This window comes from Triticum aestivum, chromosome 6B, assembly GCF_018294505.1.
Source record: "Triticum aestivum cultivar Chinese Spring chromosome 6B, IWGSC CS RefSeq v2.1, whole genome shotgun sequence".
In the NCBI taxonomy this organism is placed as follows: domain Eukaryota; kingdom Viridiplantae; phylum Streptophyta; class Magnoliopsida; order Poales; family Poaceae; genus Triticum; species Triticum aestivum.
This window is the reverse complement of record NC_057810.1, coordinates 585951753-585967249: the sequence shown is the minus strand read 5'-3', so window position 1 is coordinate 585967249 and position 15497 is coordinate 585951753. Positions and strand designations below refer to the sequence as shown.

The 15497-nt window shown below is 46.6% G+C and overlaps 1 protein-coding gene across 3 annotated transcripts; it reads left to right on the top strand.

Moving 5' to 3' along the window:
* Positions 1 to 10087: 10087 nt before the first annotated feature.
* On the top strand, positions 10088 to 12990 carry LOC123138172 (uncharacterized). 3 transcript variants are annotated; one of them, XR_006468894.1, is made up of 4 exons: positions 10088 to 10341; positions 10425 to 10697; positions 11379 to 11611; positions 12350 to 12990. XR_006468894.1 is itself a non-coding variant. In XM_044558087.1 (3 exons), exons 1-3 carry the CDS (start codon positions 10301 to 10303, stop codon positions 11557 to 11559), a joined length of 495 nt encoding a protein of 164 aa, XP_044414022.1. In that variant the 5' UTR covers positions 10088 to 10300; the 3' UTR covers positions 11560 to 12134. The 3 variants fall into 3 exon arrangements, 1 of the variants encoding a protein (XP_044414022.1); XR_006468895.1 differs by having other exon boundaries at positions 12320 to 12990; XM_044558087.1 differs by lacking the exon at positions 12350 to 12990 and having other exon boundaries at positions 11379 to 12134.
* The last annotated feature ends 2507 nt before the right edge of the window (positions 12991 to 15497 follow it).

Below are 15497 nucleotides of genomic sequence, written 5' to 3'. Positions count from 1 at the left end.
ATGCCTCCCAGGGAAAGGAACCCTTAACGGAACTATTCTCCCTGGAAGATGTTTCTTACTAACCATGTAATATAACGTAACTAGTTGGGCACTTGTCTGATAAAGCAATTATGACCCCGATGCCTTGTCTCCATGCATGCCCCGGTTCTTTTATAACCGTAGGGGTACTCGGACACACTCCGGACTGTTGGGTCCCGAGGTTGAAGCGAAACGGTCCACAAAGACAAACGATCTACAATCCGGCTAGAAGGCATCTTACATGTCACTTCAAATTCAATTGTCAAACCGACTGATTGTACTCCTCCTCAATCCCATCTAACAGGCTGTCTACTTTACAGTCCTGTTGGGAATATTTCGCGTCCAGTTCTACTTGGCCATACATCAAGCTCACAGGGATCTCCTTCCCATCAGGCCCCGCAGGTCCGACCTCGGCCATGTGGTTTGGGTCAGCCTTCGGGTAGCGCGTCTTCACCATGGCCCAGGCCTCCCTGGCGCCCTGACGGCAGGCCGATATCTTCCACAAACGGAGGCGTCGCCGTGCTCCGTGGAGCTTCTCAGCAAGCTCACCAAGGCCCTTGGATAGGGAAACAGATGGCCATAAAGCCTGAACGACGCCACTCATCGCCTGCCGAACACGTTCGAACAATTGCGCCAGCTCGGGAAGTTGGTCACCTGTTGACGCAGGCATTTCCTCCGCATGGCGACCTGTGAGCACACCTAAAGACATATTTCTGTCAAACGACTTCCTCGTCGAATTCTTCTTTTCAAAGGAATTTGCTCAAGCACTTACTATAAATGCCGCGACGAAGTCGCTGATTCTCCTTCAAGGAGCCAGACAGCTGGGCCCGAACACCTTTCAGCTCTTCTTCTAGCTGGGTGTGGGCATCTTTGAGCTTGTTTCTCTCTTGCTACACCTTCATAAGCACCCTCTCGCCAGCCTTTAGCTGACGCAGTAGCTGTTGCTTGTCCGGATCTAGTCCGGCACCCTCTGCAATATTTTTGTCAGATTCACACTGCACTTTGTTAATTAATTATCTTTTCAAAGTACGTCTTACCAGCGGGGGTCTTTGTGGCTCCCCCTGTGGCGGCCAGTGCAGCCTCAAGTTGGGCCTTGCACTCTTGGAGCTCCCGGGACAGATGGGTATTCTTCTCCGTAAGATCGTGCATAAAAATTGATCCTTAACTCAGTTATTTTAACCATTTTAAGTCTCGGGGGCTACTGGCATATATAACTATTAAAATTACTTACACGTATGTCTTTCACATACTGCTCCGTGGCTCTGGTTAACCCATCTTGAGCGGCACGGAGGTGCGCTTTTCCCGCATCAAAGGCATTTAACGCCTCCGGGGAGAAACACGTGACACGAAGAATTGTCCGGCGACACCTGTGATTCATGGCGCTCTCCACCTCAGACCGGGTGGTGGACAGCCTGTCGGCATCCTCCGTCGGAGGAGCATCCGACTCATGCCTTGTATTCGCCTCCCCTTCCGGGCCATGCGTTGGAGCATGGCTGGCGGAGGCTTGATTGGCAACCTCTCCGGACACTGTCCGGCGAGCGCTCTTTCTGGAACGGTTATGAGAATGAATATACCTCCTGGGAATCCTTCCCTTAAAAAATAGCGGTGCTCCGTACCGTTGCGGCGACGTTTCAGTTCGCGTCGCACTCCTCTTCCGCCTACTGGGCCGGACTGACCCTTTTTGGCCGGTCGCCGCGGAATCGACTTCCTGACGTAAAGGCGCTTCCTGTCGAACACCATTGGTGCACGGTGGTCAGAACTAAGCATTAAAGAAGTAACGGCGCCAGGACTTTGGTCGTACTCACCGGGGAAGCCGGACACAGACCGGGTAGTCAGCCATAATGGTGACTAAAGCATTATCTATGCTGAGCTGGTGGTACACCCCGTCGATCAGTTCCACCGCTAAGTCCGGATCCTCTTCGGAGGCCGGATCAAGGGACCTTTCTGGGTCTTCGGGTTGTGGGGCTGGGCTTTTTATGCCCTCCACATCCTGACACAGTTCCTGTGTCAAAATCATACAATAAGACAATTGCCTTTACAGGCACAGTTCAGATATGCATGCGACCGCTTACCCAGCTCCGAGGGTTGTTCATGGAAAATCCGTTCAGAGGATTCGTGCGGAGGAAGTCCTCCTTCTCCCCCTTGTACAAGCCGGACAGGATCTTCACCAGATCGTCGGCCGAGCCAGGTCCCTTGCGGCCGTGACGGGTGGCGTCGTCGTCTCCGTTGAAGTCCCACATGGGGTGGGCCCTATATTGGAGCGGCTGCACCCCACGCATAATGCATGTGGCCATGACTCCGATCATGGTTAATCCGGAATGGGCTAGCAGCCGTATCCGGCCCATCAAGTAATGGACGCTACTATCATCTTCTCGTCGAGGGCTCCGTGGGCGCCCACTTAGGCGTTTCTTCAGGGGAGCGTTGCTGAACTCCGGAAGGCCGATCCGGACTGGATCCGGCAGCGGAGCGTCCTCCATATAAAACCACTCCGAAGGACAATCTTCGGACGTCTTCTTCGGGGTCCCGGACAGGTATCCGGTCCCGGCGATGCGCCATATTTCGGCTCCGCCCACTTGATATATCGACCCCTCGTGAGAGCGGGGTACGAGGCAAAATGGCCTCTTCCACAGCAAAAAATGGGACTCAATGCCCAAGAACAGCTCACACAGAGCTACGAAGCCCGCGATGTGCAAAATGGAGGCAGGTGTAAGGTGATGAAGCTGGAGTCCGTAGAACTCCAGGAGCCCCCAGAGAAACGGATGTATAGGAAATCCGAGTCCCCTTATTAAGTAGGAGGCGAAGCACACCCGCTCTCCTTTGGAGGGGTTGGGGGCGCTCGCCGCCTGCTTCCCACCTTTGTAGGTGGCCAGTCCGGCTCGAACCGGAACCATGAAGGCCAGGGGAAGATATCCCTCTGCTTGGAGCGTCACTAACTCGCTGTGCGGGACTGAGAATCTCCTCCAATCTCCTGGCTTAGGGCCAGGAGCGCGAGAAGAGGAGCCGCGTCGACTGTCCATGTTGGAATAGGTTTGGTGTCAGATGCGCCTCGATGAGTGCTTGCGGAAGGAGGATGATGTGATTTGGATCTGGATCCTCGCCTCTCCTATAGGCAGCTTATTTGCGCAGCTAGGGGGTAAAACATAAAAATACCCTGGCTTTTCGCATTCGTGCGACGCGTGGAAGAAGACCATTACTGGACGCGGAAGCCAAGGAGCGCAGCATTTATGAAGCAACCGGACACTATCCGGCAAACACATGGAGCATGAAGAAGAACCCGCCTTGCAAACACCGAAGACAACATACGCGCCGGATTCGTCGTTATTGAAGCCTGGTTCGGGGGCTACTGAGGGAGTCCCGGACTAGGGGGTGTCTGGATAGCCGAACTATCATCATCGGCCGGACTCCAAGACTATGAAGATACAAGATTGAAGACTTCGTCTCGTGTCCGGATGGGACTTTCCTTGGCGTGGAAGGCAAGCTTGGCGATACGGATATGTAGATCTCCTACCTTTGTAACAGACTCTGTGTAACCCTAGCCCTCTCCGGTGTCTATATAAACCGGATGGCTTTAGTCCATAGGAGGAACAACAATCATACCATAGGCTAGCTTCTAGGGTTTAGCCTCCTTGATCTCGTGGTAGATCTACTCTTGTAACCCACATCATCAATATTAATCAAGCAGGACGTAGGGTTTTACCTCCATCAAGAGGGCCCGAACCTGGGTAAAAACATTGTGTCCCTCGTCTCCTGTTACCATCCGCCTAGACGCACAGTTCGGGGCCCCCTACCCGAGATCCGCCGGTTTTGACACCGACAGCCACCATGACCGACCCTGTCCACACGGCCACTGCCCTCCCTGTTGGCTAGGAGCTTGTCGAGGAGCTCCGAATGCCTCCGCTACTTCATCTGCGCCGACGAGATCAAGTCCAGCACCCCTAGATCGACGTTGTTGCCATCTTCCTCAACCTTCGGCCACCGCGACATTGTCGTTCGATCTGTGCCGCCCCGAGCTCCCCTTTCTTCCCCTAGGGTGCCATTAACACCGTCGTGATCTCCTCTTGCCTTTCCGCAGTTTCCCCTCTCGTTTGCTCTCGTTACGTATTTCGCCATGGCCGAGAACCGCCGTCCGCCATGGCCATTGCAGGGGTAGCCACTGAGCTCCTTTGATTGACCCCGTGGCACATGCATGCTCCTATGCGCGACCATGCCCGAGCCTTCAGCTCTTATTCCGCGCCTGCAGGGCCACTCCCTCTCTGGCTCTCCATGCACACGCACGTGCCACACCGCGTCCGTCGCGTCCGCCATTGCCATCATGCTCGCCACAGCCACCGCACCATTGTGCCCCGCGCGACGCAAACCCTGGCCGCGCGTCACACTCTCGCTGGCTGCGCTTGCCTCGTCTGCTGTCGCCTATCCCTTCGCTCGCCCCGCTGTCGCGCCCCTGCCTCGCGCCGCCTCCTGTCATGGCCATCTTCTGTCGGCCGCCCCCTCAGCCACGCCGGCCGCATCTCTGCCCTCCATCGTCGGCCGCTCACCTCGCCTGCTGTGTGCTTCTTCCTGCTGCTATGCGCTGCTCTACCACTGGTACGCTGTTGCACCATGCCCTCGACACCGCTGTGGACAAACGTGGTGGAGGGATTGTCAATGGAGTACGAGGAGGAGGTGGCGGAGAAGGTGTGGAGAGGCAAGAGGTCTAGGATGGCGTCAGCTGGCTGTGTTGGAGGTGATTACGCGAGAAGGAGCCGGAACGGAAGGAGAGGTCACAATTGGAAAGAATCACAAAAAAATCATAACCCGGAGATCTCATTCCAAAAAAATGCTAATATCGATGGAGGGGTGATTTCCTTCAATAGGTGGAAAACATAGGAAATATTGGATGTTATCAAGGAAAAGTAAAAATTTAGGAATGTTAGGATTTTGAACTGATTTCTATGCAAATGGGATTTTATTGTTTGGTAACATGATATCGGTACCAGCCCGTTTGTGACGTGTCTAATTAGGAAAGTTTGCAAATGTTAAGAAACTATTTATTGGGAGAAAAGTTTGTGACGTGTCTGTTATTTGCTTCCTAAAACAAATTTCACTAATGAGAGAAATCGATTGATTTAGATAAGTTAGGAAAGTTAGATTCAAACCTATTATTTGTTTCTTAAAAATTTGTTATTTGTTTCCTAAGACAAATTGAACCAATAAAAGGAATCAATTGATATGAATAATTTAAGGAAGTTAGATCCATGATTTGTTATACGTTAGGAAAGTCCTGGTTGTAATAAAGAGTGGAGAGAAAAATAAACCGATGGACCAGGATGGGAGGGGGTGGTGGGAGGAGAGACGAAAAAAATCAGTAAAAATAAACCATGGAGACTATTCATCAACTACTCCATTAGGAGTAGAGACTCAAAAAATGGTTTGACGTGGGGGAAGAAATAACCCATTTACTCCTCTCGTTGCCCCACTGGGTATCAACTCACGGTGACTGGTTGGCCAGTGCCATCGCTAGACACCCAAGCTAAGCGGAGTTCACATTCTGGGCTAAATTTGATTAACACAAGTTTGCAAGCAACGTGGTGCATGCATGCATCATGCACGCTCCAGCCTGGCATGCATCCTCTTTTCTCGAGTATCTATAGCTTGGCTCTAGGTTAACGCCCTTTAGATAAGCTACCCCATGTGCGAACATTAAAAATGTTTGAGAATTTGAATGTCTTTAAAGAAATATCAATTCAAAAAAATATTTGTGAATTTGAAGAATATTCATGATACAAGAAATGTTCATGAATTTGAAAAATATTTGACAACTTAAAGTGGCCATGTATTCAAAAAAATCAAGAATAGAAAAGATATTCATGATTTGGTAAAAAAATTAGCTTCTCCAAAATGTCCTCGAATTTAAAATACCAATTTGAAAAATGTTCATGAATTTTAAGAAAGTACATTGGGGAAAAAAAGGATCAACAAGCTAGTTGCATGTCAATGATGGACTTGCAATTAGGACAAACAAAAAGGGTGAGACCTCAGTTGCGAGCCGTTGTTTGACGTGCAATTGTGGCAAAAAAGATCAAGGGCCCAATTGCATGTCGGTAGTGGACTTGGGCAAATTTGAGAAATTTAACCTATAGACGAAATTAAATCACATAATGAACTGTCCGTGAAACTATTTCACGCGGCCGACCCGTGGCGCCTAACTCTCAGGAGCTGCACTAGTGCAACGCCTGGGAGCTAGGCGCTGCACTAGTGCAACGCCTAGGAGCTAGGCGCTATACTGTATAGTGTGGCGCCTAGCTCTCAGGCGCTGCACACGACTTACTAATTTTCTGATCACACGTGTGCGACGCTGGCCGTGTAGCGCCTATCTGTGAGGCGTTGCACAGTGTAGTGTGGCGCCTTCGTATCGGGCGTCACACAAAAAGGTCAGCCGCGTGAAATAGTTTCACGGATAGTTCATTCTATGATTTGATTCTGTCTATAGGTCAAATTTGTCAAATTTACCTTGGACTTGCAATTGAGACAAAAAAGGGTTAGCCCAGTTGCGAGTCGGTGATGAATTTGCAACTGGCATAAAAAAAACAGAACCGAGTTGCGAGTTCATGTTGGACTTGCAATTGGGTCAAAGAAAGGAGGGCCTGGTTATTAGTTAACAGGTGCACTTGCAATTCGAACAACAAATTCGGGCCTCAGTTATAAGTCTAAGGTGGACTTGCAATTGGGACTAAAAAGACCGGTTCCAGTTGTGAGTCGAGGGTCAACTTGTAACTGGGACAAAAAAAGTTGGGCCTCGATTGCGAGTCGAGGATGGACTTGCAATTGGGACAAAAAAATTTGGGCCCTAATTGCGAGTCGATGGTGGACTTGCAACTCAGACAGAAAACTGTCAATACCCAGCTGCTTGTCGAGGGTGGGATTGCAACTGGGACAAAAGAAGGTCTGGCCTCAGTTGCGACTTGAGGATGGACTTGCAACTGGGACAAAAAAATTAGGCTCCAGTTACGATTCGAGGGTGGACATGTAATCGAGACAAAAAAAATTGTCGATGCCTAGTTTCGAGTCGAGGGTGGACTTGCAACTCAGACAAAAAACTGTTGAGTCCCAGTTGCTTGTCGAGGGTGGGATTGCAACTGGGACAAAAGAAGGTCCGGCCTCAATTGCGACTCGAGGGTGGACTGGCAACTTGGACAAAAAAATTGGGCTCCAGTTACGATTCGAGGGTGGACTTGTAACCGAGACAAAAAAATGTCGATGCCAATTGCGAGTCCAAAGTGGGATTGCAACTGAGACAAACAAATGTTGAGGCCCAGTTGTGAATCGAGGGTGGGATGACAAAAAATGTCTGAGCCTAGTTGCGAGTCAAATGCGGACTTGCAAGTGGAACAAAAAAATATCGAGGCCCAGTTGCAAATCAAGGGTAGGATTGCAACTGAAAGAAAAAAACTCGAGACTCAGTTAAGAGTTGTGGGTGGACTTGTAGTTGGGACAAGAAAAAGACAACCCTGTTTACTATAGACAGTCAACTAACACATATAAAAAAAGCATGAATTTAAAAGAAATAAAAAGAAAAAAGAGAAAAGAAAAGAAAAAAGAGCGTGAATTTGATCTTTTATCAATTTGAAACAAATAAAAGAACAAAAAAAGAAAAAGGAAAAAAGAAACAAAAAAAGAAAATAAAAAATCGCTTGTGGCCAGAGCCCACGCTAAGGGACTAAACGCCACGACGTGGCCTCTCTCACAAGCGATGCGTATAGGAACACACACAAAAAAATGGATCTTGATGTCTAAATCATGTGGTTAGAAAGTTACATATGAGATAATTATTTCACATTTAGATGTGAAATAGCAAACCTGAAAAAAATAAGCAAGTTCTACGCATGTTTTTTGAAAATACTGGACCAAGTCGCGACAATCTTTTTTTGAAAATGCCCTGCCTGTCAAAGCAAGCAGTACCATCTGTCTATCTGATCACTCTGACGGTGCCTGTTGTTCTTTGGCGGATCTTCAGCAGCGAGCTACTACGATGCATCAGAGCTTTTGTGTCCTGTGTATTAAGTGCTGTTGCCGGTCCCTGCCTGTGTGTGGGTTGGAGCTCCATGTAACCACATTAACGTCTCCTCATGGTCAAATGACTTGTAACACATTATAGCAGAGGCCTAGCCTGCTGCCTGCGTGAAAGGCTGAAACACGGGTTTGAAGTCCTGACCACCCACACCCCTCTTGCATCCATAGAGCTAGAGCTGCTAGACTAGAGGCCGTGCTACCTACATCAGCCGTCCAAAACAAATTTCGCACTATTATATCTTGGACCTGAAGGGTGAGGGTGTGAATGTGTGATCATAGACAAGGCAGTAGAAGAGGGATATTGATTGCAAGATAACATATTCATACAACCCCATACGTGTATGATCATGGCACTGGCGCATGCGGCATGTATATATCTCGATCGATCAATCGACCGATGTATACATGCTCACCTTGTCGCCTCCGTCGCTAGCTCTCGTACCTAAACAAACATCCACATTGTGTGCGTGGGAAGGTGTTGTTAAAACCCTTTCCCCTCGCGAACCAACCTGTAATTGGATGGTTAAAGGCACTTTGCTAGGGATTCTGGTATCTCCAGTCCATCAGGGTTCAATTCCTGATGCTGGTGCTCATAGGGGTACGGTCCGCGCATGTGCGTTCATAGCGATTAGTGTATGTGCATGTATATGAACGCTTGCCTTTGTATTGTGTTAAAAAAACTTTCTCTCCCATTCGAAAGAAAAAAAAATTCTTATCTACACGTGTAACTCGATCGTTTTTTCATAGTAATGCATATCTCATTAATAACATAAAGATTCAGTTACAAGCCACCTAAATATCAATATTACATGACTGAAAAGATAGGATGATCATATGCAAAAACCAGCGTGTGTCCCTCTCTACTAAGGAAAAAGAGACATATCACCTCTTCACCCAAGCTCGACGCGGCTCCATCGCTGATCAGCAGCTTTACGGACCTCCAAAGTAGTTTGGCTGAAGCAAAACCATTGTCGTTGAAAGAATCAGACCGGGGTAATATGTCCCCGGACACGCCATCGAACTCTGAAACTGATACTCCCGCACGACTACGACGTCGGATGAAGAAACCAGAACTGTCAGCCTCCAACCACAAACCTAGCACAAGATGCACCATGAGGTTTTGAATAAGACGACCTTTGCATTTTAGATTTGGATCTTTTTGTTATTTCAGAATAGTGAAAAAGTCAAATAAGAGGTGTTAAGCTTTTTATCATCTTTCAGCTATCACTTGCGTAGACAAGCATCTACACGTACTATTGGACGACAAAACCTCCATGCTCCACCATGACGTCGGAGACAACGCCATAGCAACGGGAACAGAGCAGAAAGAGAGACACACCTGATGGAGTCGCCGCCGACACCATCCATGAACCCTAACGCTGCCGATCTGAAGGATCGACAAACACAGGATGCTAGCAAGTCCGAGACACCATCATGAAGGACACCGTCGATGTGGAAGTAGAGTCGAGGTAGATTTATTCGTGCGGACACGCACCACGACCTACAAATCCAAACCATAACTACAGAGGGGAGGAAAGGGGTCCCTCTCCCTCCTGTCGCTGGAGCAGCAACCGTAGGGAGAGGGAGCTAGCGCCCTCCCCGATGGAGACCGATGGAAGAAGATCGCCTCCCTAGTCGCGTGGCTCATGGCGGCGGCTAGGGTAGGTAAAACTGATTCGTGAGCAGCTACCTACACGAACCGTTCATTTTTTATTCTTATACAGCCGCTACACTTGGCCAGGGGCGGAGCTACAGGGTGTCCAGGATGGACTGCGGCCCACCCTGGAATTTTGTACCAGCACATAGACCTATACATAGAGATGGGCCATTCCCTCAAAAAATGTATATAGAGAGCTACTTTGACCCAACAACGATCCACACTCAAACCACAAATATGGCTATTACTAATTGGTTAGACGCGCAACTCGTATCAACGTCGTCCCCTCGTCTTGTGGATCAGCGCCGCAGGCCCCACATGGACCCACCCGATCTTGCCTATTTCAATTTTTCTCAGCGCATACGGAGCGAATACAGGTCCTATCGTATCTGGCATCCTACCTGCGCTCGATGCGTAGCCTGTACTCGCCTACCCCCCGTCCACTACCCCGTGACCAGGCTCCCCCGACCATCCCCATCCACAATTCGAATCAGGCAGACGCGGCTGCATCGAGCGGAGGAACCACGCCCTCCACATCCACGCGCCTGGATCCCTAGGTTGCTTCACGATTCAACGATGAATCTCAGTGCAGATTCATTCACGGATCTCCTCTTCAGGTATCTCCTCGTCTTGTGGATCCTCTTTTTCGTTCTTGCGTTTTCTCCGGCAAAAATCTTCATCTTGCCATTGCCTGTGGCAGATTCTGTTCCCATCCGGTTGCAACAGAGGGCGTCCCGGATCTGGGATTGCTAGAGGGGGAGGAGGAGGAGGAGGAGGAGCACGAAGAGCGCATCCATCCTAATTTCCAGAACCATTCTCCTTCATCAAGCCAAGATGGAGAGAAATATGGTGCCACAGATTTAGGAACTCCTCCTCCTCATGCCATGCCAGATTTCTCCAACGTCCCATATATTGACGACAACAAAGAGACTTCGCCTGAATTGCATCCCACTCCAGTTCCGTGGACTCAAAGGTACTAGCATGCTGAATCTTCAGTTTCTAGTTTCTAGTTTTTTTATTGATGAATGTTAACATCTAGGCCTGTGGAAGAACATGTCAAATATAGCTGAAGAGGGGAAGTAGGCAAGCTTGTCAAAAGTTCGGACTTCATCACGGGCATTGACATATACATTAATAATAGATTGATCGTGTTCAGTTGATTGATGTCAAAAGTTCATCTATTGGAGCAGATATAGGCTATTTGCAAAGTAGTGGGATGACGTCACAAGTCATCCATTTTAGTATCAGTTATCAGAGACAGTACACTTGCCCAAATTTCTCATCCATGTGTCAAAGAATCATGCAACTGGGCATGTGGTTACAGTAATTTATATAGACAGTTTTTTGCTGTCCTTTTTGGTCCATAGTGCAGAAAAAATTGGGTTGGGCATTGGCATGTACAGTAGGACATATTTAAGAGAGACGAAACTTTTGATGCTACACGGTTAAATCTTTTGGAGCACTTGGATTCAATAACTATATTTGACATGTACACATGAGGATACCCAACCTCATTTTTCTAAATTCATCATTGTGTTTTTTACAATGCAAATCAAACACTTATGATCCCAAGTCATCAGAATGGGCATATTCTGATTGTATTTGTCATATTTGTTTTCATTTCTTTTGCGGCTGACATCTCCAATATACGTAGGGTCCGACTTGGCAAAATTCATGACAGCCGTGCCACATTATCGAGAAGGAGAAGTGCTTTGGAAAAGGCCGTGAGAAATTACGCAGATAAGAAGTCAGAGTTCGTCGTCAAGCCAGAGATCAGTCAGGAATTTGATTCTTTGGCCGATGCTTACAACTTCTACAACATATTCTTTGGCTGAAGTTCCAGAGGCCATGCCAGACTTCTGGCCTTCCAACTCTGTGGCTGGGAAGGTACTATCTCTCTGTCGCACACCTAGTTGTCTGTAAAATGATTGAACTGGGCATGTGCTTTGAGTAAAATAGTAGTCTGGACCCGGATTTTATAAGCTTTCTCAGTTGGAAATTATAATGGGCATTGACTTGTACAGTAAACATCAATTGTGGAGGAATTCAGCACTATCAATTGAAATTTACCATGGACATCGACATCCACAGCAAGGAAATTTGATATATTGATCAGTTATTGCTGTCAAAAGTTTGATTCTTTGGAGTAGATTGTTGTCATTGTGGAGTAGTTGGATAGATTTCAAGACCACTGGCAGCAACAGACGAATTTGTATAGCATGTGCCCATGATGTTACAAAATATGTCACTTATCGGTGATCATAAACAGTAATTGTACACAGTATGGGGTTGTCGAGGATGGCAAACAGTACATTATTCAAATTTCTATTTGTGCACAGGAATCATTCAACTAGGCATTTGTCGGTTACTAATTTTCATAATTGACATGTAAAGCAATACAATTTTCAGAGATCAGTAATTTCTGCTAAAAGGTTTATTCTTTGGAGAAAATTGATATTATTTGGAGCAATTTTTCTTTGTTGTGTGCAAAGCAAGTACTAATCTGAACCCACATCAGAGTGATATGCACATTCTGACAATATTTTCTAGAATAATTTTTCTTTGCATTATTGTTAACAACTCTGAAATATGTAGGGTCTTTGACTCATGAAATCGTATGTGTAGAAATTGTTAAAGGAAACTTATCGGCAGCTGATGGTTGCATGGTGGCTTGGGTTACAAGATCAGGCCACAACTGAGCTGCATGACCAAGATATGCCTGTCATACCAGGAGCAACTATTCTATGAAGCTCAATGAATGTAGTACCGCGCAAGAGGGATCGAAGCAGGCCAATGAACATAAGAGAAAAGCTAGGTTATGATAATGCCAGCAAGCCAAGATCAAAGTTTTGTTCTATTTGCAGAGGTAAGGGCCACATCGCATCCTAATACCCCTCAAAGGGAGATGTACCAAAGACACAAAGGAAAGTCCCAAGGTGTACAAAGTGTGGCCTTGCAGGCCATGAGTGAATTTCGTGCTCGATAAGAATGTTCATTTTGTTGTCGGAAGATGAAATTGGTGTTACGAAAGATGTTGTAGGCTTTCTTTTGTTGTGCTGTTTTGAAAGATGAAATTGGTGTTGTTGGCTTTCTTTTGTTGTCGAAAATTAGGTTTATGTTGTGGCCCAGTAGTGAATATGTAAACTCGGAAATGTTATCCGGATGTGTAAAGTTAGTTGTGGTACTTATTTCAGTACAAGTGCAACTCAAATTGAACCTTTGATGTTCCTTTCTGCAAAAAATCTACCTATGCTTGTTGTTGTTCATATCATGATGTCACTAACATTTTATTTATTTTACCAAAAAATATTCATTTGCCATAGAAACTGTTTGTGCAAACTGAATCACATAATATACATAAGGATAGATCCCCGCATGACAAACTTTAATATAGCATGCCCGGTGCTTTCGTGTTCAAACACGAAGGACTTTACTGAAACGGGCGATTGCACAAAGATAGACCCCCACTTAATGAACTTTAATCCAACATACTTTACATAATTCACTGTGTGATTGCACAAGGATAGATCCTCGCATGACAAACTTTAATATAGCATGCCCGGTGCATTCGTGTTCAAATATGAAGGACATTAGTGAAACAGGCAATTGCACAAAGATAGACCCCCACTTAATAAACTTTAATCCAACATACTTTACATAGTTCACTGCACGGTTACACAAGTATAGATCCCCGCATGACAAACTTTAATATAGCATGACCCGTGCTTTCGTTTCAAACACGAAGGACTTTACATAATTCACTGGGCGATTGCAAATGAATAGATCCCTGCATGACAAACTTTAATATAGCATGCCCGGTGCTTTCGTGTTCAAACACGAAGGACTTCACTGAAACAGGCAATTGCACAAAGATAGACCCCCACTATGAACTTTACTCCAACATACTTTACATAATTCACTGTGCAATTGCACAAGGATATATCCCCGCATGACAAACTTTAATATAGCATGTCCAGTGCTTTCGTGTTCAAACACGAAGGACTTTACTGAAACGGGCGATTGCACAAAGATAGACCCTCACTTAATGAACTTTAATCCAACATGCCCATTGCGTTCGTGTACAAACATGTAGGACTTTACATAATTCATTGGGCAATTGCATAAGGATAGATCGCCGCATGACAAACTTTAATATAGCATGCCCCATGCTTTCGTTTCAAACACGAAGGACTTTACATAATTCACTGGGCGATTGCATAAGGATAGATCCCCGCATGACTAACTTTAATATAGCATGCCTCGTGCTTTCATGTTCAAACACAAATGACTTTACTGAAAGCACCGAGCGATTGCACAAAAATAGAACCCTACTTAATGAACTTTAATTAGCATACCTGGTGCGCTCGTGTACAAACATGAAGGACTTTACATAATTCACTGGGCAATTGCATAAGCATAGATCTCCGCACGACAAACTTTAATATAGCATGCCCGGTGCTTTCGTGCTCAAACACAAAGGACTTTACTGAAAGCGACGGGCGATTGCACAAAGATAGAACCCCACTTAATGAACTTTAATCAGCATACCCAGTGCATTCGTGTACAAACATGAAGGACTTTACATAATTCACTGGGCCGATTGCACAAGGATAGATCCCCGCATGACAAACTTTAATATAGCATGCCCCGTGCTTTCGTTTCAAACACGAAGGACTTTACGTAGTTCACTGGGCGATTGCATAAATATAGATCCCCGCATGACAAACTTTGATATAGCATGCCCGGTGCTTTCGTGTTCAAACACAAAGGACTTTACCGAAAGCACCGGGCGATTGCACAAAGATAGGACCCCACTTATTGAACTTTAATCCAGCATACCCGGTACGTTCGCATATAAACATGAAGGACTTTACATAATTCACTGGGCGATTGCAAAAGGATAGATCCCCGCATGATAGACTTTAATATAGCGTGGCTGGTGCTTCGTGTTCAAACACGAAGGACTTTACTAGAAGCACCGGGCAATTGCACAAAGATAGACCCCTACTTAATGAACTTTTTTTGCGAGAAAACTTCCAATCTATTCATCTTCAATCGTGATAATACAACGGCACCAGAAATAATAAAAATTACATCTAGGTTCGTAGACCACCTAGCAACGACTACAAGCAGTGAAGCGAGCCGAAGACGCGCCGCCGTCATCGGCCCTAGCTCGCTGGAGTCGGGCAAAACTTGTTGTAGTAGACAGTCATCGTGCTAAGGCCCCATAGGACCAGTGCAGCAGGACAACAATCGTCGCCGATGAAGAGTGGCGTAGATCGGAAGAAACACAAAGGTAGATGAACTATGACCAAATCTGAGCAAATCCACCGACGATAGATCCGCCGGAGACACACCTCCACACGCCCATCGACGATGCTAGATACACCACTGGAACGTGGGCTAGGCGGGGAAGACCTTATTCCTTATTTAGGGAGCCGCCGCCGTCTCGTCTTCCTGAACAGGACACAAACCCTAACCAAACTTAAAGAAACAACTAAAAACAGAGACCTCCCATCGGCAAGGGTCGGGATCCACCGTGCCGCCATGACCCTAAGACCACCAGAGACGAGCCTACTTAATGAACTTTAATTCAACATACCTGATGCGTTCGTGTACAAACATGAATGACTTTACATAGTTCATTGGGCGACCACACACGGTCTGAATAGTTTCACTCCTAGCTAAAAAAATAAATGATACTTCATCCTAACTACTGCCAAATGGTAGTACAAATTATTAAGTGACATATGGCTGAATAGGGGAAAGTTCA